This window comes from Procambarus clarkii, chromosome 26 (genome assembly GCF_040958095.1).
Source record: "Procambarus clarkii isolate CNS0578487 chromosome 26, FALCON_Pclarkii_2.0, whole genome shotgun sequence".
Taxonomy (NCBI): domain Eukaryota; kingdom Metazoa; phylum Arthropoda; class Malacostraca; order Decapoda; family Cambaridae; genus Procambarus; species Procambarus clarkii.
In genome coordinates this window covers 20672036-20696350 of record NC_091175.1, presented here as the reverse complement: position 1 = coordinate 20696350, position 24315 = coordinate 20672036, and the positions used below count along the sequence as shown (strand labels likewise).

General features: G+C 45.9%; 1 protein-coding gene across 3 annotated transcripts in view; it reads right to left on the bottom strand.

Annotated features, from left to right (window-relative positions):
• Window positions 1-21876, bottom strand: part of Cad99C (cadherin 99C) — a 226593-nt gene extending 204717 nt beyond the window's left edge. The window contains exons 1-2 of one of the 3 annotated variants that reach the window (XM_069331962.1): window positions 21816-21876; window positions 37-109 (exon numbers count right to left, since the gene is read on the bottom strand). In XM_069331962.1, coding sequence (XP_069188063.1) covers window positions 37-97 — 61 coding nt within the window. In that variant the 5' untranslated portion in view covers window positions 98-109; window positions 21816-21876. Of the gene's footprint in view, window positions 1-36; window positions 110-19201; window positions 19344-21798 lie in introns of those variants that run through there. The other 2 variants (XM_069331961.1, XM_069331960.1) reach the window with 2 other exon arrangements.
• Between the last annotated feature and the right edge of the window lie 2439 nt (window positions 21877-24315).

Here is a 24315-nt window from a genome sequence, read left to right as displayed (position 1 = left end):
GTTGTAAGGTTGTGAGGGGGAGGTGTGAGTACTCACAGTGAGGGGAGGCGGGGGCGGGCAGCACCAGGAGCACCACCACCGCCAGCAGTAGCGTCATCTCCCGCCCGTCCTGCAATAACAAACTCTCCTTCATAATCCATGACATGTATAAATATATGATAAGTTATTATACAAAACGAAGATAGTATTAAGCAAATCTTCCGGGAGAATCTGCAAGGTCTTTCCCAAGTGCCTTGGAATCTCTCAGAGGTTATGGGTTATCTTGAGGTTATCTTGAGTGTCCCTGCGGCCCGGTCCTCGACCAGGCCTCATTTTTGTTACACATCCCCAGGAAGCAGCCCGTAGGAGCTGTCTAAATACCTATTTACTGCTAGGTGAACAGGGGCATCAGGGTGAAAGAAACTCTGCCCATTTATTTCCGCCTCCCCCGAAGATCGAACCCGGAACCTCAGGACTACGAATCCTGAGCGCTGTCCACTCAGCTGTCAGGCCCCTACAGCTGCACCCTATATGATACACACCCACGCGCGCACACATTTATATTAATATATATATTAATGAATATAATGCATAAAGAAATCACATTAACATGATATATTAATGAGAAAATCATTAAGACCCATACAGGGGGATCCGAACCTATGCTCTGGGAAGTCCCAAGCAAACTTCTTAGACCCCTAAACCACGACATGGTCAAAAGCATAGCAACCTGGAATTGACGAAATACTTTAGGGCTCCTGATGCCTGCACTCAAGCCTAACCAGTGTCCTACCTTGACCTTGAGGTTACCTTGGTGTGATTCCGGGGCTCAGTGACCCCGCGGCCCGGTCGTCGACCAGGCCTCCTCGTTGCTGGACTGGTCAACCAGGCTGTTGGATGCGGCTGCTCGCAGTCTGACGTATGAGTCACAGCCTGGTTGATCAGGTATCCTTTGGAGATGTTTGTCAAGTTCTCTCTTGAACACTGTGAGGGGTCGGCCAGTTATGTCCCTTATGTGTAGTGGAAGCGTGTTGAACAGTCTCGGGCCTCTGATGTTGATGATATACTCTGAGTTCTCTCTCAGAGTACCTGTTGCACCTCTGCTTTTCAACGGGGCTATTCTGCACATCCTGCCATGCCTTCTGGTCTCATGTACTGTTATTTCTGTGTGCAGGTTTGGGACCAGCCCCTCTACTATTTTCCATGTGTAAATTATTATGTATCTCTCCCGCCTGCGCTCAGGAGAATACAGGTTTAGGCTCTTTAGTCGGTCCCAATAGTTTAGATGTTTTACTGAGTGGATTCTAGCAGTAAAGGATCTCTGCACGCTCTCCAGGTCAGCAATTTCTCCAGCTTTGAAAGGAGCTGTCATTGTGCAGCAGTACTCCACTCTAGAGAGCACAAGCGTCTTGAAAACTATTATTATTGGTACAGCATCTCTAGTGTGAAAGGTTCTTGTTATCCAACCTGTCATTTTTCTTGCAGTTGTGACGGCTACTTTATTGTGTTCTATAAATGTAAGGTCTTCCGACATGAGTACACCCAGATCCTTTACTTTGCCTTTCCGTTCAATGTTATGATTTGCCTGAGTTTTGTACGTGGTTTCTGCTTTTATATTTTCATTTTTTCCGTAGCCTATGAGCTGAAACTTGTCTTCATTAAACACCATGTTATTTTCTGTAGCCCAGAGAAAGACCTGATCTACATCTGATTGGAGGTTTGCCGTGTCCTCTATGTTGTCTAATCTCATAAAAATCCTAGTGTCATCTGCAAAGGATGATACAGTACTATAGGTTGTGTTCTTGTCTATGTCCGATATGAGGACGAGAAAAAGTACTGGAGCAAGCACAGTACCCTGGGGGACTGAGCTCTTCACGGTTGATGGTCCGGATTTTATTTTGTTGACTATTACACATTGGGTTCTATTAGTCAGGAAATTTTAGATCCATCTGCCTATTTTTCCGGTAATTCCTTTTGAACGCATTTTATGTGCAATAACACCATTTATCAAAAGCTTTTGCGAAATCTGTGTAAATTGCGTCAGCGTTTTGTTTGTCTTCCATAGCATCTAATGCCATATCATAGTGGTCCAGCAACTGCGACAGGCAAGAGCGCCCTGTTCTGAAACCATGTTGTCCGGGGTTATGGAGATGCTGTGATTCCATGTATTTTGTGATCTTACTTCTCAGCACTCAAAGATTTTTATGATGTGCGATGTTTGTGCTGTCAGTCTGTAATTTTTTACCTCTGCCTTATTTCCTCCTTTATGGAGTGGTGCTATCTCTGCTGTTTTTAATATGTCAGGGATAACGCCAGTATCTAGGCTTTGTCTCCAAAGAATGTGAAGGGCCTGCGATAGCGATTTTTTACAGTTCTTGATGAATATAGGATTCCTGGTGCCTGGTGCAGAGTGCATAGGCATACTGTCTATGGCTTCTTCGAAATCCAGTGGGGATAGGGTGACATCTGATATATGATTTGATGCTGGTATCATATCCATGAAAAATTCAGTTGGGTTATCAATCTTCAGTGTGTTCAGTGACTCGCTGAAAACAGAGTCGTACTGATTCCTCAGTATTTCGTTCATTTCTTTGTTGTCATCGGTGAAAGTTCCATCTCCCTTTCGCAGGGGCCCGATACTAGATGTGGATTTTGATCTTGATTTTGCATAGGAGAAAAAATATTTCGGATTTTTCTCTATTTCACTGATGGCCTTTTGGTCTCCTTGCCTCTCCTGGGTTTTGTATGATTCTTGTAGCTTGAGTTCAGTTGTTTCTATTTCTCTACCAAACCTTCTTCGCCGTTCTTGAGATAGGGTGCGACTCTCAAGTTGTTCCACGATTCGTTTTCTTCGCCTATAGAGGGAACGACGTTTCCGTTCCAATCTGCATCTCTTCCTCTTTTTTTTCTTAGGGGTATGCGGTTTGAACATATTTCTAGTGCTACTGAGCTTATTTTTTCCAGGCACTGATTCAGGTTTGCATTTTCTAGCTGTTCTTCCCAGTTTATTTCTGTGAAGTCCTGGTTTATTTGCTCCCAGTTTATCCGTTTATTATTGAAGTTGAATTTGCTGAAATCTCCTCCACCGGGAATCTGGACTGGTTTTGAAGGTTTATTCCCCATGGTTGTCAGAACTTCAATTAAGTTGTGATCTGAGTAACAGGTATTTGTAATGTCACACAATGTCCCTATGCACTCTGGCTTGTATTCTAGGAACACCCTCTACTTGATACCCATTTGATGGAGTTCTGGAAGTTCTACTCCCCAAGCCCGGCCCGAGGCCAGGCTTGACTTGTGAGAGTTTGGTCCACCAGGCTGTTGCTTGGAGCTGCCAAGCATCTCTCTCATGCTTCTATTCATTGTACACCATCAACGAGACTGATTCCTATGTCACACTGTGTGCTGTGGCGTACAGCCTGGTCGACCAGACCGTCAACCAGGAGGCCTGGTCAGAGACAGGGCCGCGGTTGCATTGATCCTCGGACCCAACTTAAGGAAAGCCAACTTTGACGATTTCTAACTGAATTTAAGATTTTTCAAGACAATTTGCCAAAAACGTTTACCTGGGTTAGAAGGAGCGCCTAAACACCTGGGGCCATATTCACGAAGCAGTTACGCAAGCATTTACGAACCTGTACATCTTTCCTCAATCTTTGACGACTTTGGTTACATTTATAAAACAGTTTACAAGCATGAAAACTTGCCAATCAACTGTTGTTATTGTTATAAACAGCCTCCTGGTGCTTCGGAGCTCATTAACTGTTTAATAATTGTAAACAAAGCCACCATAAGATTGAGGTTATCAATCTTATGGCAAATATCAATCTTATGAGGATGTTCAGGTTCGTAAGTGCTTGCGTAACTGCTTCGTGAATCTGGCCCCAAGAGTTACTAGGAGCGCCCAAACACCCTCAACCTGTGGAGCGCGGTGCGCAGGCACCAAATATATTGTACATTATACACACCAGATTTTGAAAATACAAGATGGACCGGTTCCCAATCAGCGCCCCGTGCCGAGGACAGGGCGGCCAGGTTAGTGCAGGAAGACGTGACCTATGGGGAGGGAGGTGGGGAGGTGACCTATGGGGAGGGAGGTGGGGAGGTGACCTACGGGGAGGGAGGTGGGGAGGTGACCTATGGGGAGGGAGGTGGGGAGGTGACCTATGGGGAGGGAGGTGGGGAGGTGACCTATGGGGAGGGTGTAACGGGGGGTGGGGGAAATAGCTCTATCTTGTCCATTATTCCACCCCCCAGTTAACTAACGAGGCCGGGGGAAACAGCTCTCTCTAGTCCGTTATCCCGTCCCCAGTTAGCTAACTATTCTAGAGCACCTCCAGAGTTCCTAAGGCAACCTCTCTGGTTCAACACCTTGTAACCTAGGTATTTGACTACCTAGGTGCTAAGACTACAAGGCGCCGTAACTGGATCAGCTACCCGAAACTCTAGAGAGAACTCTAGAATACGAAATCATTAAAACAAACGTATAAGAGAAAACGAAAGGAAAGAAATGAATAGTGAAGTAATTAGTGAGGGTTTGGGGTGAGAGGGAGAGAGGTGGGAGGAGCGAGGAGGGTCATTAGTTGAAAGTGAGAGTTTAGAGAGGGGTGGAGGGAGAGGTGTAGATAGGTAGAAGTAGAAGAGTAGATAGTAGAAGTAGAAGAGTTGATAGTAGAAGACGAAATGCTGCCACCATCCATTCATGATCATTACATACAAGACAAGGAATGGAACTTGTCTGTATCAAAATATTCTCAAAAGATGTTATTACCATGTATCAACTCCAAACATGTACTCATTAATATCATGAAACCAGTAACCACAGAGGCTTTCTCACCTCAACTCAAATCTCTAGGGAACAAAGTTAAACACAATTTAAATAATAAATTCATAATTATATTTCCCATGAAGTATCATAATTTAGCAATTCAATTAAAATGTTCCAGTTTAATATGCAAAGTGAGTCATCATCCAAGAATTCGAGAACCCTACAACTTGACTGCCCCTGATCATCACACAACACTTGTAAAACACGACCAAGTCACCTTAATGTTCACTCACCGAGGACTGAGTCTAAGTTGAATAGAGAGGGGGGGGGGGGGTCTGTAGTTGACAGAGACTGTCTCGCCCCTGCCGGCCGACAGCCTCCCTGGTAGGGACGTCGTCTCTGCTCTCGTCTGCTGTTCTGTCTCTTAATGCTTCTTGCTGGATAGCTCTCCGAGTTTATATTGGGGAACCTAGTAGCTAACTCCGCCCACAAATAGATAGCCTCCGGCACTACCAAGCCACTCCTTAAACGTCGGCTTGTTTAAAGGCTACCAGACTACAATTAAGAGCTTAGCGGAAGCAAGGTGAAATTCTCATGATCTGACCTCAGGTCACTTGAGGTCATTAACGCTTTGAGGTGTGAGATCTCAGGCAGACAACTGGCGCCTCTCAGATCCTTGTCTGTGACTCATGTACTCTATATATATTTTAAATAACCTAACCCAAACACTTTTACAGTGTTACATCTCCCCTTCTCCCCGAAATAAAGTTTTTGCAACACTGCTAAAGCAAGCTAGCTGTGTGCAACAACTTTATTAACGAAAAAAAAATACATCCTAGCTAAACAAATATACAACATCCTACTCTAAAAAATGAAATATATAGACAGACGTCCATTGTCTCTGGCTGGGCGACGTCACTGCTTGGTCTTGTAGATAATCCTGTACCACATTTCTTCAACACAACTGCCTCCGTCGCTTCTCCGTCGTTAACGCACAACAACCCTTGGTCAACCCGAAAGCCGTTACTACTTGAACTGCGCACAGGACCGTGGAATTCGGTTGTCCCAGCTGATCTGTAATTGGCCCTACGTCAGTCACCATGAGAGACGTATATTGGGGTTCTTCACAGCTATAGGGACTACAAGTTTCGAGACCTTCATATAGTTGCCAACAGTAGAAATCCCATCCTACTCTTCTTTCTCCCTGTTGCTCCAGCACGCCTCCTTCAGAGAGCTACTTCTGACAGCCACATCAAGTCCGCACGACACAGGATGAATCACTCAACAGAGCTACCTGCTTGCAGGAGGGGCGGCCAGTTAAGGCAAACGATCCTGTCTTGCAATTACGCTCCATGCAATGATGCTGACACCAGCAAGGGACACTAGGTATCATGTCTCACTCAGCTTGTCTTATCTTCTCTTCTTTCTTCTCTCTTCTTTCTTCTCTCTTCTTTCTTCTTTCTTTTTGGGGAGGTGGGGAGGTGACCTATGGGGAGGGAGGTGGGGAGGTGACCTATGGGGAGGGAGGTGGGGAGGTGACCTATGGGGAGGGAGGTGGGGAGGTGACCTATGGGGAGGGAGGTGGGGAGGTGACCTATGGGGAGGGAGGTGGGGAGGTGACCTATGGGGAGGGAGGTGGGGAGGTGACCTATGGGGAGGGAGGTGGGGAGGTGACCTATGGGGAGGGAGGTGGGGAGGTGACCTACGGGGAGGGAGGTAGAGAGCCAGCCACCATCACCCCCCAGCTTCGGGGGATCAGCTTAACAACCCCAAAGAGCTACGAGATTGTCTATAACAATAGTAAACTTGGGTTGTAATGTTTCAAATCTCTTAAACTGTTTCATAAATTCAGATTAAGCCACCACAATCTAGGAAAGATGTACTGGTTTCGTAAATGGACACACAAATGCTTGACGAGTCCTGACCCAGTTTAGTACATATTCACTGACCGTTTGGGGAATAGTTGAGAGGTGTGAGAATAAACAAATCCACAGGGGCCGTGATGAGGGTTCGAACCTACGTCCGGGATGATCCCAGACGCGCCTTAGTGTGAGGGAGGTGAGAGAATATCTTGGAGACCAGGGGGGGGGGTAGTAGCATAGTAGGGTTCAGGGGGTGTGGACGGGGGCGACGACCCCGTCGACTAATGATGGCTGCCTGGTACTCAACTGTGGCGTCTTGTCCTCCTAATGTAGTCACTACTAACTCCTGGGCTACTTACCCGCTCATTACTGTAATACATGTATCATGTTTGGTTGTAATATTTCCATTAGTCTTATACGCCTTTGTCTTATTTCCCATTTGAACATTGCTATAGTAGTTGTGTATATGTGTATATGAACGCTCACCAGACACATTCACATGAACGCATTCACACACACCCACACCTAACTTGCCTAATGGACTTCACAGCATCAGCAGGTCAGACCTGGACCAAAACAGTATATAATAGCCAAGCTTAAATTTCATCAACAGGCTCATACCAAACTATTTAAATACCAGATTATGTTAAAACAAACCTGCTTGATACCTGCTAGATGGGGTTCTCGGAGTTCTTCTACTCCCCAAGCCCGGCCCGAGGCCAAGCTCGACTTTTGAGAGTTTGGTCCACCAGACTGTTGCTTGGAGCGGCCCGCAGGCCCACATACCCACCACAGCCCGGCTGATTCGGAACTTCTCTTAGAAAACAGTCCAGTTTTCTCTTGAAGATGTCCACGGTTGTTCCGGCAATATTTCTTATAGTCGCTGGGAGGACGTTGAACAACCGCGGACCTCTGATGTTTATACAGTGTTCTCTGATTGTGCCTATGGCACCTCTGCTCTACTACTGATAAGTCAGCCAGTTCTCACGGTTTGACTAGAGTCAAACTTGACGCGATTAACCGGGCTGTGGTGGGTATGTGGGCCTGCGGGCCGCTCCAAGTAGCAGCCTGGTGGACCAAACTCTCACAAGTCAAGCCTGGCCTCGGGCCGGGCTTGGGGAAGTCGAAAACTCCCAGAACCCCATCAAGCAGGTATCAAGCTTGCGAATCTAGACCAACCAATATATCAACCAACGTATTCAGTCCGTTCATTCATTTTACCAATCCAAAAAATTTGCAACTGTTTTGCCTAACCATCAAACAGGTGTCCGCCCAGAGGTACCGAAAGCCTCATTATATTATGAAAATAAAAAAAAAAATCTCTGAATTCCCAAAGGGAAAAATAAATATAACATATGCTTGCTATAATGTTGGTGCTGAATGTAGAACGCGGAAAAACTTAATTTTACTCGGAAATATAAGGAAATATGATCAAAATTGGTGGTGGGTGACAGCCATAATAAATAATCCAAGAGGCACTATATATATATATATATATATATATATATATATATATATGTCGTACCTAGTAGCCAGAACGCACTTCTCAGCCTACTATGCGAGGCCCAATTTACCTAATAAGCCAAGTTTTCATGAATTGTTTTTCGACTACCTAACCTACCTAACCTAACTTTTTCGGCTACCTAACCTAACCTAACCTATAAAGATAGGTTAGGTTAGGTTAGGTAGGGTTGGTTAGGTTCGGTCATATATCTACGTTAATTTTAACTCCAATAAAAAAAAATTGACCTCATACAAAATGAAATGGGTAGCTTTATCATTTCATAAGAAAAAAATTAGAGAAAATATATTAATTCAGGAAAACTTGGCTTATTAGGCAAAACCTGGCTTATATATATATGTATATATATATATATATATATATATATATATATATATATATATATATATATATATATATATATACACTTTATATATATGTTGTACCTAATAGCCAGAACGCAGTACTCGGCCTACTATGCAAGGCCCTATTTGCCTAATAAGCCAAGTTTCCCTGAATATATACTTTTCTAAAAAAATTCTTGCTAAATGATATAGCTATTCATTTCATTATGTATGAGTTCATTGTTAAATTTGAGTTAAAACTAACGTAGATACATGACCGAACCTAACCTACCCTACCTAATGAATAAATCGAATCTAGACCATTCGATACCCTACCATTGAGGTAGTGTAGCTACCCTACCGAACCTAACCTAACTTAACCTAACCTAACCTATCTTAACCAAACCTAACCAATCTTAACCTAACCTAACCTAACCTATCTTAACCTAACCTAAACTAACATAACTAAGTCAATAATTTATGTTCTAAATGTAATATAATAATAATAATTCAAATAAACCAATTGGAAACATTTTTGTTCAAAATAAAAAAAATCACTCGGCCTATTAGGCAAATCGGGCCCCTGCATACTAGACCGAGAAGTGCATTCTGGTTACTAGGTTAATAAATATGTTATAGGTGAATAAATATGTTATATTTATTCCTTACATACGTAATTTAAGGAGGCTTTGGATAGCTTTGGTAAAGTCTATGGACCATTATGGGGCTTTAATTTTTACTAAAGAGTCGCATTTTTTAAAGCATTTTTTAAAGCATTTTTTAAAGCATTTTTTAAAGCATTTTTTTAAAGCATTTTTTAAAGCATATTTTTTAAAAGCATTTTTAAAGCATTTTTTTTAAAGCATTGGTGGATTCCATAACAAATGGTGCATGTTAGGCGAGAGGTCTAGGAGCAGCCCATCCTTCTTAGCATTCCCAACGTCGCTAACCGGTTGTACTAAAGTGGCCGAACCTAACCAACCCGAGGACCTACAAACAGAAAATAGGACATCACGTCAATTCCGCGAACCTTTTCTTTTTGTACTTCAGTTTTTGCCCTTAGGGAAAGTATACGTGAAAATGCGATGTACTATTAGGAAAACGGGTAGAGACTTGGTCTATTTTATTATTATTAACATCTTTACTGACAAAATTTAATTACAATTTTGCCTAATCTGAGGAATTCTATTAGGTCTTATTAGAGTGAGGATAATGCTGGTATTCACTACACAAATCACAATAGCGTGATGCACCAAATGAACAAATCCACAGGGGCCGTGACGGGGGTTCGAACTTACGTCCGAGAGCATCCTAAATGCTGCCTTAATCGACTGAGCTACGACATGGTAAAATAATTGCAACCGGAAGATCTACTGACCTTACTCGGATCCTGCAGCCTCTCCAAGACACAAACCAGGATTTTACATAATTCCCCCATGCACCCGAGTTCTATCAATAAGCTGTTTCAGCGTCTGGGATCCGGTCAGACGTAGGTTCGAACCCTCTTCACTGTCCTTGTGGATTTGTTCATCTGGTATTCACTGTCACACAGGGCAGAGGATCATACACAAGACAATAGGTCTAAACTGTAGGCTGAAGCACATTATATATATATATATATATATATATATATATATATATATATATATATATATATATATATATATATATATATATATATATTATATATATCATGGTTACAATCAACTACATTAGACAGTATACATGTTTCAATTTACGAATATGAGCCTTGTCTATGGAAGTGTTTAACTGTGATGTACCCGAAATTGAAAGATGTGGTTGAAAGCGTCTTAATTGCCACGAATTAGTTGCGAGGACGGGTTAAGAATTATAATCAATCCCGACACATTGATAACCGCGTGATTAAGCACAAGATTTTCCAAATGTCAATATGGTGACAAAGTTATCTTCCTCGGTTCACCCCGAGAGCCCATGCACACGAGCCTGGGGCCAGATTCACGAAGCAGTTACGCAAGCACTTACGAACTGGGGTACATTTGTTCTCACTCTTTGGCGGCTTTGTTTACAATTATTAAACAGTTAATTAACTCCGACGCACCAGGAGGCTGTTTATAACAATAACAACAATCGATTGGCAAGTTTCATGTTTGTAAACTGTTTAATAAATGTAACCAAAGCCGTCAAAGATTGAGGAAAGATGTACACATTCGTAAGTACTTGCGTAACTGCTTCGTGAATCTGGCCCCTGGAGTGATGTCAGTCAAGACTGCAGCAAAAGTCTTAACCGCCTGACTGCGGTTCAAGTTCAAGTATGTTTATTGAGACAAGAAAGAAATACATCTCAAAAGGGGATAGAGTAGCTTAGGCTATTTCTAGCCCCCCCCCCCCGACTGCGGTTCTTATACTGTAATGGCCTACGTGGATGATTGAGCTTACAGTGTTTCTGGCTCATTAATCGATTTCAAATGATCTCCATATGCATCTTAGCACATATTTACATGTTCATATATATTAAAATCACAGATACAGTCAAATTCGAAAATGAATTAGGAAATCTAGTTTACCAAACTGCACGTTTGGTAAACTCGAGCAGGCGGTTATCACTGCACGCTCTATAAACTGATAACATAAGAACATAGGTAACTGCAGAAGACCTTTTGGCCCATACTTTTGGCCCTTTTGGCTCCTATTTATAACCACCCAATCCCACTCATATACATGTCCTACCCACGCTTGAAACAATCGAGGGACCCCACCTCCACCACATTACGCGGTAATTGGTTCCACAAATCAACAACCTTGTTACCGAACCAGTATTTACCCAAATCTTTCCTAAATCTAAACTTATCCAATTTATACCCATTGTTTCGTGTATCTTGTATTGATACTTTTAATACCCTATTAATATCCCCTTTGTTATGTCCATTCATCCACTTGTAAACCTCTATCATGTCACCCGTAACTCTTCACCTTTCCAGTGAATGCAATTTAATAATTTGATGCAAGTTGATGGTCAAGATTCTTAAGCGGGGAGTATCTATACCCCACTGGAACATGGAATCCAAATAATAGGGGTATAGGACTATCTCTGAAAAATTTAAGAAAAATAAATGTTGGATTAGAAATTAGCTTTCACCGTTATCAATACGAATTGATAAAAGAATGGCGAGTTTCTTTCAGCTGTTCTGTTCCTAGCTGAAGTACAATATGTAAAGAAAAATCAAGCTAGAGACATCTCTGATATCATACAGGTACCTAATAGTACTGGGGATGATTATGTCGACAGCCTGGCGAATGGGGTATTGGGGGGGGGGACATATTGGGTCCTGGGGACCTGAAATCAAAACGTCAAGGGATTCTGCAGGAGGCTATTAATGAAGGTGAAGTGGGGAAAGAGGAAAAGTTCGCTAGTTATGTTCCTGGCGTCTACCTTGTGGTAGTTCCCAGGATCAATGTTCCACGGTCCGGTCTTTAACCAGGCCTCCTAGTTGATGGTCTGGCCAACCAGGCTCTTGGAGGCGGCTGCTTCCAGCCTGACGAATCGTGTCAGCCATAAAAAATGTTGTTCTCCCAACTCATCCCCCTCCCTTGTTGCATCTCCCCCACACACCCTCCTCCCTTGTTGCACCTCCCCCACACATCCTCCTCCCTTGTTGCACCTCCCCCACACACCCTCCTCCCTTGTTGCACCTCCCCCACACACCCTCCTCCCTTGTTGCACCTCCCCCACACACCCTCCTCCCTTGTTGCACCTCCCCCACACACCCTCCTCCCTTGTTGCAACTCCCCCACACACCCTCCTCCCTTGTTGCAACTCCCCCACACACCCTCCTCCCTTGTTGCATCTCCCCCACACACCCTCCTCCCTTGTTGCATCTTCCCCACACACCCTCCCCCTTGTTGCACCTCCCCCACACACCCTCCTCCCTTGTTGCATCTCCCCCACACACCCTCCCCCTTGTTGCATCTCCCCACACACCCTCCTCCCTTGTTGCACCTCCCCCACACACCCTCCTCCCTTGTTGCATCTCCCCCACACACCTTCCTCCCTTGTTGCATCTCCCCCACACACCCTCCTCCCTTGTTGCACCTCCCCCACACACCCTCCTCCCTTGTTGCATCTCCCCCACACACCCTCCTTCCTTGTTGCAACTCCCCCACACACCCTCCTCCCTTGTTGCAACTCCCCCACACACCCTCCTCCCTTGTTGCAACTCCCCCACACACCCTCCTCCCTTGTTGCAACTCCCCCACACACCCTCCTCCCTTGTTGCATCTCCCCCACACACCCTCCTCCCTTGTTGCATCTTCCCCACACACCCTCCCCCTTGTTGCACCTCCCCCACACACCCTCCTCCCTTGTTGCATCTCCCCCACACACCCTCCCCCTTGTTGCATCTCCCCACACACCCTCCTCCCTTGTTGCACCTCCCCCACACACCCTCCTCCCTTGTTGCATCTCCCCCACACACCTTCCTCCCTTGTTGCATCTCCCCCACACACCCTCCTCCCTTGTTGCACCTCCCCCACACACCCTCCTCCCTTGTTGCATCTCCCCCACACACCCTCCTTTCTTGTTGCAACTCCCCCACACACCCTCCTCCCTTGTTGCAACTCCCCCACACACCCTCCTCCCTTGTTGCACCTCCCCCACACACCCTCCCCCCTTGTTGCATCTCCCCCACACACCTTCCTCCCTTGTTGCACCTCCCCCACACACCCTCCCCCCTTGTTGCATCTCCCCCACACACCCTCCTCCCTTGTTGCATCTCCCCCACACACCCTCCCCCTTGTTGCATCTCCCCCACACACCCTCCTCCCTTGTTGCATCTCCCCCACACACCCTCCTCCCTTGTTGCATCTCCCCCACACACCCTCCTCCCTTGTTGCATCTCCCCCACACACCCTCCTCCCTTGTTGCAACTCCCCCACACACCTTACAAGGTCTGCTTGAAGCACGTGCCTGTGAGGAGGGGCAGAAAGAGGACCACTCTAGAAAGAGAACGGAGACGACTGTACAGGAGAAGGAAAAAAATAACGGAAATGCTTCGGCAGACACAACTATCACAAGCAAGGAAAATAAGCCTAAGCAGGGAGATCGAAGAAATAGAACAAACGTTGAAGCGATCATATGAGTCTGAGGAAATGGAATTGGAACAGAAAGCTATACAAGAGATAAGGAAAAATCCGAAATATTTTTTCACATACGCAAAATCAAAATCCAAAACTTCGACCAGTATTGGACCGTTAATTACAAATAAAGGTACGTACACAGAGGACAACAAAGAGATTTGTGAAATTCTAAGCGGCTAGTATGAGGCTATGTTTAGCACACCAATAAACATCATGAAAGTTGATGACCCAGACAGCTTCTTTATGAATGACATTCAAGCTGCAGATAATATAACGGATATTAACACGAACTCGGAAGACTTTGAAAGAGAAATTGACAATATGCCTATGCACTCAGCTCCTGGGCCTGACTCATGGAATTCAATATTCATAAAGAAATGTAAAGTACCAGTAGCGAGAGCACTCAGCGTAATATGGAGAAAGAGCCTGGATACAGGGGAGATACCAGCAGCACTTAAATCTGCAGATATAGCTCCGTTGCACAACGGGGGAAGTAAAGCCTTGGCACAAAATTATAGGCCAGTTGCACTAACATCACACATAATTAAAGTGTTTGAAAGAGTGATTAGGAATCAAATTTCTGGTTTTATGGAAAACAATGAATTGCACAATCCAGGACAACATGGATTTAGAGCGGGAAGATCCTGTCTGTCACAGTTACTCAACCACTATGACAAAATCACAGAAGCCCTAGAAGAAAAGCAAAATGCTGATGTTGTATACACAGACTTTGCAAAGGCGTTCGACAAATGTGACCATGGGGTGATAGCTCACAAAATGAGGTCAATGGGAATAACTGGAAAAGTAGGACGCTGGATACTCAATTTCCTGTCGAACAGAACACAAAGAGTAACAGTCAATCAGATAAATTCGAGTCCAAGCGATGTTAAAAGCTCTGTACCTCAGGGTACAGTCCTTGCACCGCTACTGTTCCTTATTCTCATATCTGAGAATAATACGTGTCACAAAAATACGTGTCACAGCTTCGTGTCGTCCTTTGCAGATGACACAAAAATCAGCATGAAAATTACCTCTGCTGAAGACATTGAAAAACTACAAGCAGATGTCAACAACGTTTTCGATTGGGTAGCAGAAAATAACATGATGTTTAACAGTGATAAATTTCAGGTACTCAGGTACGGCAAAAATGAGGATCTGAAACATAATACAGGGTACAAAACACAATCGAATCTTCCCATAGTAGAAAAACAGCATGTCAAGGATTTGGGAATAATAATGTCCGACGATCTAACGTTTAGGGAGCATAACCAAGCAAATATCGCGTCAGCCAGAAAAATGATCGGATGGATTACGAGAACTTTCAAATCCAGGGATCCCATCACAATGGTTGTACTCTTCAAGTCACTTGTGTTGTCCCGTCTCGAGTACTGCTCAGTGCTTACTTCCCCCTTCAGAGCAGTAGAGATTGCTGAAATAGAGGGAATACTGAGAACATATACGGCACGCATAGACGAGATAAAACACCTAAATTATTGGGATCGTCTCAAAGCTCTCCAAATGTACTCTCTAGAAAGGAGACGAGAGAGATACCAAATAATATACACATGGAAAATACTGGAAGGTCAGGTCCCAAATCTACACAGTAAAATAACAACGTACTGGAGTGAACGATATGGAAGAAAATGCAAGATTGAACCAGTGAAGAGCAGAGGTGCCATAGGCACAATCAGAGAACACTGTATAAACATCAGAGGTCCGCGGTTGTTCAACGTCCTCCCAGCGACTATAAGAAATATTGCCGGAACAACCGCGGACATCTTCATGAGAAAACTGGACGGTTTTCTAAGAGAAGTTCCGGATCAGCCGGGCTGTGGTGGGAATGAGGGCCTGCGGGCCGCTCCAAGCAACAGCCTGGTGGACCAGACTCTCACAAGTCGAGCCTGGCCTCGGGCCGGGCTTGGGGAGTAGAAGAACTCCCAGAACCCCATCAACTAGGTATCAACCCTTCCCCATGTTGCAACTCCCCCACACATCTCCCCCCCCCCCCATCCTGTCCAACCGTGCCATCGGGGAAGACCAGAGTGCCAGATTGTCTGGCACTTCCGGTGCGCGCGTCAGGCTTATTTCCCTTCTGGTAAACATGTAAGGTCGACAAGAATCCAGAGGAATTAAACATGAACTTTCTAATCTACTTGTCCGCGCGCCCCCGCGCGTGTATGTGTACTCACCTATTTGTACTCCCTATTTGTGCTTGGGGGGGGGGGGGGGGTGAGCTCTGGCTCTTTGGTCCCGCCTCTCAACCGTCAATCAACAGGTGTACAGGTTCCTGAGCCTACTGGGCTCTATCATATCTACACTTGAAACTGTGTATAGATGGAGTCAGCCTCCACCACATCACTTCCTAATGCATTCCATTTGTCAACCACTCTGATACACACGTACGTGTGTGTGTGTGTGTGTGTGTGTGTGTGTGTGTGTGTGTGTGTGTGTGTGTGTGTGTGTGTGTGTGTGTGTGTGTAGAATGTCGATTGAGGCAGGTGTGTAGGTAGCCAGGCAAGGCAGGTGTGTAGGTAGCCAGGCAAGGCAGGTGTGTAGGTAGCCAGGCAAGGCAGGTGTGTAGGTAGCCAGGCAAGGCAGGTGTGTAGGTAGTCAGGCAAGGCTTGATGGGCTGGAACCTTCAACAGGCGGCAGACAGTGAGCATTACCGCCCACACCACCACACCACACAACGTACCTTCACCACACAACCATACAGCATGCCTACACGACACAACCACACGGCACAATATACCTACACGACATAACCACACCTACACGACAACACAACCATACCTACACCACACAACACAACCACGCGACACAACATACCTACACCCCTACCTACACCCACACCATACATTTGTTTACTTAACTACTTATAACTGTAAAATATTCGACTTAACATAAAGAGAAAAATTAAGATAGTGTGCTAGTCTTCCAAGGATAGACTGTCTTATGAATACCACCATCACTGTATTATGCTGCCTCCCATGTATCTTTTGTAACAATGGTCTCTACCACTGACCTCACCAGCCACGGTACAGCTGGCCTCAGCACCCACGGTACGGCTGGCCCCAGCACCCACGGTACAGCTGGCCCCAGCACCCACGGTACAGCTGGCCCCAGCACCCACGGTACAGCTGGCCTCAGCACCCACAGTACTGCTGCTCCAGCACCCACGGTACAGCTGGCCTCAGCACCCACGGTACTGCTGCTCCAGCACCCACGGTACAGCTGGCCTCAGCACCCACGGTACAGCTGGCCTCAGCACCCACGGTACTGCTGCTCCAGCACCCACGGTACTGCAGCCCCAGCACCCACGGTACAGCTGGCCTCAGCACCCACGGTACAGCTGGCCCCAGCACCCACGGTACTGCAGCCCCAGCACCCACGGTACAGCTGGCCTCAGCACCCACGGTACGGCTGGCCCCAGCACCCACGGTACAGCTGGCCCCAGCACCCACGGTACAGCTGGCCCCAGCACCCACGGTACAGCTGGCCCCAGCACCCACGGTACAGCTGGCCTCAGCACCCACGGTACAGCTGGCCTCAGCACCCACGGTACGGCTGGCCCCAGCACCCACGGTACAGCTGGCCCCAGCACCCACGGTACAGCTGGCCCCAGCACCCACGGTACAGCTGGCCCCAGCACCCACGGTACAGCTGGCCTCAGCACCCACGGTTATCTTGAGGTTATCTTGAGATGATTTCGGGGCTTTTAGTGTCCCCGCGGCCCGGTCCTCGACCAGGCCTCCACCCCCAGGAAGCAGCCCGTGACAGCTGACTAACACCCAGGTACCTATTTTACTGCTAGGTAACAGGGGCATAGGGTGAAAGAAACTCTGCCCATTATTTCTCGCCGGCGCCTGGGATCGAACCCAGGACCACAGGATCACAAGTCCCGCGTGCTGTCCGCTCGGCCGACCGGTACAGCTGGCCTCAGCACCCACGGTACAGCTGGCCTCAGCACCCACGGTACAGCTGGCCTCAGCACCCACGGTACAGCTGGTCCCCAGCACCCACGGTACAGCTGGCCCCAGCACCCACGGTACAGCTGGCCTCAGCACCCACGGTACAGCTGGCCCCAGCACCCACGGTACAGCTGGCCCCAGCACCCACGGTACAGCTGGCCTCAGCACCCACGGTACAGCTGGCCCCAGCACCCACGGTACAGCTGGCCTCAGCACCCACGGTACAGCCGGCCCCAGCACCCACGGTACAGCTGGCCCCAGCACCCACGGTACAGCTGGCCCCAGCACCCACGGTACAGCTGGCCCCAGCACCCACGGTACAGCTGGCCTCAGCACCCACGGTACAGCTGGTCCCCAGCACCCACGGTACTGCAGCCCCAGCACCCACGGTACAGCTGGCCTCAGCACCCACGGTACAGCTGGCCCCAGCACCCACGGTACAGCTGGCCTCAGCACCCACGGTACAGCTGGCCTCAGCACCCACGGTACAGCTGGCCTCAGCACCCACGGTACAGCTGGTCCCCAGCACCCACGGTACTGCAGCCCCAGCACCCACGGTACAGCTGGCCTCAGCACCCACGGTACAGCTGGCCCCAGCACCCACGGTACAGCTGGCCTCAGCACCCACGGTACAGCTGGCCTCAGCACCCACGGTACAGCTGGCCTCAGCACCCACGGTACAGCTGGCCCCAGCACCCACGGTACAGCTGGTCCCCAGCACCCACGGTACAGCTGGCCCCAGCACCCACGGTACAGCTGGTCCCCAGCACCCACGGTACAGCTGGCCCCAGCACCCACGGTACAGCTGGCCTCAGCACCCACGGTACAGCCGGCCTCAGCACCCACGGTACAGCCGGCCCCAGCACCCACGGTACAGCCGGCCCCAGCACCCACGGTACAGCCGGCCCCAGCACCCACGGTACAGCCGGCCCCAGCACCCACGGTACAGCCGGCCCCAGCACCCACGGTACAGCTGGCCCCAGCACCCACGGTACAGCTGGCCCCAGCACCCACGGTACAGCTGGCCCCAGCACCCACGGTACAGCTGGCCCCAGCACCCACGGTACAGCTGGCCCCAGCACCCACGGTACAGCTGGCCCCAGCACCCACGGTACAGCTGGCCCCAGCACCCACGGTACAGCCGGCCCCAGCACCCACGGTACAGCCGGCCCCAGCACCCACGGTACAGCCGGCCCCAGCACCCACGGTACAGCTGGCCCCAGCACCCACGGTACAGCCGGCCCCAGCACCTAGCTGAGTCAGGACGCCTTGCTAAAGGTCAAGACAACTAACTCCAAACTGACAGCAGTTATAAAAAGAAGAAAATAACTGATCAGAGCTAATCAGAATGAAGTGTTTTCTCGTCACGTTAACTAACACCGTCACCATACACATTTGTGCTTACTCTCATGTGATGTGTATACAGTACATACATTATTATATTCAAATGAATTAAATCGAATTATGTATGTCGAATATATATAGGCCTGTGTTCCCCGTCGACGGTCTGTTAGAAAAGGTCACGGTAAAGTATATAACAGATGTTAATAGTCGTGAATGTTAAACTGTGCAGGTGAGAAGAGGTTAGTGTGGTAATGGGGTAGAAGAGGGCGCTCTACTCCATACCCAGAAGTTCCCGCTCAAACATCCAGCAAAATACGTACCATCTTGCTCATCACACACTCTCCGCGGGACTATAACGCACTAATCACTTAGGCATAGTCTCTAAAGGTCATGACAGACATAAATGTATCCAAGTTAAGGGAGGAGCGAAAGAGCACGTGCACCCACCACTACAGTAAGCTCTACACTGAGGGCGGTTGAGGTTCCTTAGCGTCTCCTGAGACCGCGTCCCGACCCCGACACGATGCCACCTATCTCAATATAATTTTTATTTAGCTGTCGATTTGCTAATTGCCGGAGGCTAAAAACGCGGAGTGCAAGCCTTAATACTGGTTACGTGTCAAGGCGTAATATGGCAACATAATTTTTAATATCAAACATCTATAAAAGGCTTTCACGTATTAGAAATGCTTCCTTCAACACCTGCTCGACTAGTATTGCCATATGGTGGTCACCACTAACACAGTCCTACTTCTTGGCATAGTTATATCGTAATCCGTCCGCGGGTATTTATTTATTTAATTAGTTATTTATATATTAGAAGGTATATTGGGTTGCGAGAGTACATAACACTGGTGTTCTTACATTCTTGCAAAGCCACTAACACGCATAGTAATTCCCGCAGGTCCTTAATCTAAGAGATAATTATTATAAGGTAAGATTATTAATAGGTGCATTGTAGCAAAATTAGAGTTCAACATAATTACTACAATATCAATTTATGGAAATTATTACACTAATGAAGTCGTATGTCTTTAAATTGAAGGAGGATAGCACAAATAGAATGAGTTTGAAGTACAAAAATGGAGACTATAAGGACACTTATTTTTTTTATTGTCACGCTTAGGTATACACAACAATGTGCTGATACCCTATTCTATATGAAAGATTACATAGTGTAACTCAAAAACTATCTATAAGTTCATCTAGGACACAGTCCCCGTAACACAGTGGGTAAAGCACTCCCCCTGCGCTTTGACCTGGGTTCGTATCCTGGCCGGGGAGGATCGACTGTTAAACGATTTGGCGGGTCGTATTCCAGGGAAAATTAGGATTAAGGACTTGCCCGAAGCGCTATGCGTGCTAGTGGCTGTACAAGAATGTAAGACCTTTTATATGTAAACTATATATAACTGTAAACTATATATAAATAAAAAAAGGATGAAATTAGATACTTTTTGCTTTTACTTTTTAATAACCAATGTTCCAGCGATGTGTCAATGTTTCATTCAAAATGGTCTGCTACCAGAAATTTTAGCCAAATATCCCCAGTTTGCTAACTGTAGGTAGTAACTGAGTGATTGTAACCTATCCACCGCTGCCCACTGGATGGGGGGCGGTGTAACCTACCCACCGCTGCCCACTGGATGGGGGGCGGTGTAACCTACCCACCGCTGCCCACTGGATGGGGGGCGGTGTGCAGGACAAACATAAATTGTGACACTAGCTCTCCACATATGTCAGTTGCTTAATTTAGAACCTGTACTTGAGGTCGATCTCGAACCCATTGTTGATGTGATGACTTATATTGAATTTTATAACTAGCTCATCAAGATTGTAACTTGCTTAGCTAAATGAATTGTGGGGTTCAGTCCCTGAGCCCATTATGTGCCTCTGTAACCCTTTCCACTACCGCCCACAAGATGGGTATGGGGTGCATAATAAATGAACTAAAAAAAAAAAACTTTTGAACAAGGCATAGGTTTGACAATTTTTATTAATTCATTAAGATGCGAGTTCCATAGACTGGGAGCTTTTGTTTGCACAGATTTAGTTTGACTGGGGATTTCAAAGAGATATTTATTTCTGGTGTGATGCTCATGGGTTCTATTACATCTATCAAAGATGAGTTTCAGCTGAGGAGTAGCAGTTAAGAACGGTTTTGTACATGTAGATAACAACACTAGAGAATGTGTGGCGTATGTTTAGGGACTTAAACAGAGGGGCTGTGTGTTGTCTAAACACAGTTTGTCATAGTTGTGATAGCAGATTTTTGCTTGGTGATGATGGGCTTCAGGTAATTTGCAGTGCTTGAACTACTTGTACAGATACCGTATGTTTGATAGGGATAGATTAGTGCATAGTATAGTGAAAGGAGAGTAGAGTGGGGTACCTACTATCTGGTTTTATAGAGCATACCGACAGTTTGAGACCATTTTGGCCATGTGTTGTATGTAAGTGTTGACGTTTAGTCTCTTGTCTATGTATAGGCCAAGGTTTTTATTGCTAATAACATTGTCTATCTGAAGTTGAATTTGGTTTGAGGATTTACTTACAAATAAAACGCAGTAGGTATTGTCTATATTTAGTACGAGTAGTTAGCCCGAGAGGTCCCTGGTTCACCTCCCGGACAGGTCCTCACGTTAATGTGACGTGTTTCCCTAGTGCAGCGTATACCGCCACGTGTAAAATGCTCTCACTCACATTAAACAAAAGTATAAAAAAAAATGCTGCTTGTCCTTGCGGTGTGAAAGTTGCAGGATTAAACAATGAACATAAACAATTCAACACTTTACAGTAAACTTCAACATAACAAAATAGATTTTGAAATATTACTTGGCTAATCCACTACAAGAACAATCAAACAAATACGTTACTCTACTCGAAAAACAATAATAATGGTCACTATATTATGTACACAGTGCACACGACCACCGTCACGCGTCGTAGCAGGACCACAGCGAGTGAAAGACGCGGAGTGTAGATCCCAGGAGTACCAGAGAGAGACTGAGGTGTTCTAGGCCACAGTCAGGTGTTTATATACACCTGCGGGTGACATCACGTCTGGTGGCAAGTTGCAGTGTTAACGAGAAGCCGGCGAGATAACAAGCAGTTAGCGGGTGCTGAACAGGTCACCGGCGTACACACCTGGCGTGTGCTCACAGGGTAGATGTGAGCTGGCTGGAGGGAATCCAAACATCTATCTGGGGGCAGCTGTCTGGTTTTGCTATCGTAGAGGTGTACGGCAGCATGAAGGTGTTGAAGGTAGGAGGAAGAGGCAGCTTCCCACTGCTATGCAGGGGAATTACGTGACAACATCCATGAGTGGACTCTTTTAATTCGTCATTTACAATATTATTTATTGTGTGTGGGGTTGGGATCTGAATAGATGAAGGTAGTATCGTCAGCAAATAATATTGGTTTAAGAATGTCAGAGACAATTGGTAAATCATTGACGTATATAAGAAATAGGAGAGGTCTTAAGATGCTGCCCCTTTCTCAAGTCAATGAAGAGGCCAATTGGAAGCTCATTTTTGTCAAAGGCTGTGTAGATAATAATAATAATAATAATAATTTTTATTTAGGCAAAGGTACATACATAAAGAGATTTTACAAAGTTTGTTGGCTTTATAGATAGAGCTAGTACATACAATGCCTAAAGCCACTATTACGCAAAGCGTTTCGGGCAGGAAATTATATCATTATATTAAATTAAATTATTATATATAGATTATATCAAGCAGACTAATAATGGCATCATTGGTACTCTTTTGGGAACGGAAGCCAAACTGGCAGGGACTTAATATGTTGAACTTTACAAGGGAGGAGTAGAACTGTTTGTAAATAATGTTTCAAATATTTTTGATAGTATCGGTATATTTGATATTGGTCTGTAATTGTTTATGTCAGCTGTCTCGCCTCCTTTATGAACTGGCGCTATTCTTACTTTTTTAAGTAAGATAAGGCAGGCAACTTTAGGATAGCTGTCGGTTAGACATGTTGTAACGTGGCTGAGTCTCTGGGATTTTTCTGGCAAGGTTGGCAGCAATTGACGAAAAGAAGCTGTTAAATTCCGTTGCCGTTTCTAAGTTTGTTGCAAGTGTGTAATCATCCTTGGAGAGTTTTATTTGCTTGTTATGTGATTGTTGTTTAAATCTTGGAAGAGTTGGTTTTCCATGTGCTTTTCATATTTCCTTTTGCTTCTTCGACTCTATTATCATAATAAGACGGGTATAGTTATGTAGAGTACAACCTCAACATTCCTACACAATATTGTTCTTATTCATTGGCAATTATTTAACATCAATACACTCTTCATAGGTGAATAATTAAATACAAATGTAATTTGCATTATTAACAGCAATTAATTTAATTCTTATAATTCATGGTCGGGGGACAGGCAGCCAGTGTATATATAGTATACATGTTAGGCAAATGTTGAGGTCGACTCCCAAGGTCGAACTACTGATCCTCCCCAGGATGTAGTTTTGTTAGTTTAGTTCATTTATTATGCACCCCATACCCATCTTGTGGGCGGTAGCGGAAAGGGTTACAGAGGCACATAATGGGCTCAGGGACTGAACCCCACAATTCATTTGACGTAACCCCACAAAAAGTTGACTAACTGAAAGGTACCTATTTACTGCTAGGTAAACTGGAGCATTAAGTGATAAGAAACGCGCCCAACCATTTCTGTCCCACCCGGGATTCGAATGAGAGTTGAGAACGAATCCAACTGTATATTTAAAAGAAAATGTCTGTGAAAGGTTGACTGACCAGCACTTGGGGGCTAGCCTTAACAAACTTTGCAGGACGACTGGTGGGTGTAATAGGAGGGTCATATGGGGATTAGGGTTGAACCACTTTCCTCCCTTGAAAGATGCTTTCTTTTTCTTTCAATAACAACTTCACGTTAATCACACACCATATTTCACACTAGAATCTATTAAAAAGGCCTAGGGATGCTCATAATTGCTAATAATTCTTCAAGCATTTAACTTATGCCTACCCCAGCCAGCCTATGTCCGTACCATACCCCAGGCCATATCACCTGCAAATATTGGTAAGGCTAGCCCCCATGCATCTGGTCTCCATCTTTGGAAAGAGAGATATTCTCTTATAGTGTATAGCACTAGGACGGGGTACACAGCGGTGCTGCCCGAAAGTCTCTCTCTCTCTACCCTCCCCCTTCAAACTAGAACTGCTAAGACATTTCCCTTTAGTACATAGAGTACTATTAAAACCCATCTTTCTAAGGTTTCCCGTCAAGAAAATGGTCAATTTCAAGTGTCCTCTTCTAACCTACCAGAGGACCCAAAACAGAAAATGGAACAGTACGTCACTTTTGCGAGCTACTTCCGTTATCTAGTGCGACAATTTGTGGCCTTATGTAACGCACACGATCGAAATGCGACGTTCTCTGTAAGAGGACAGG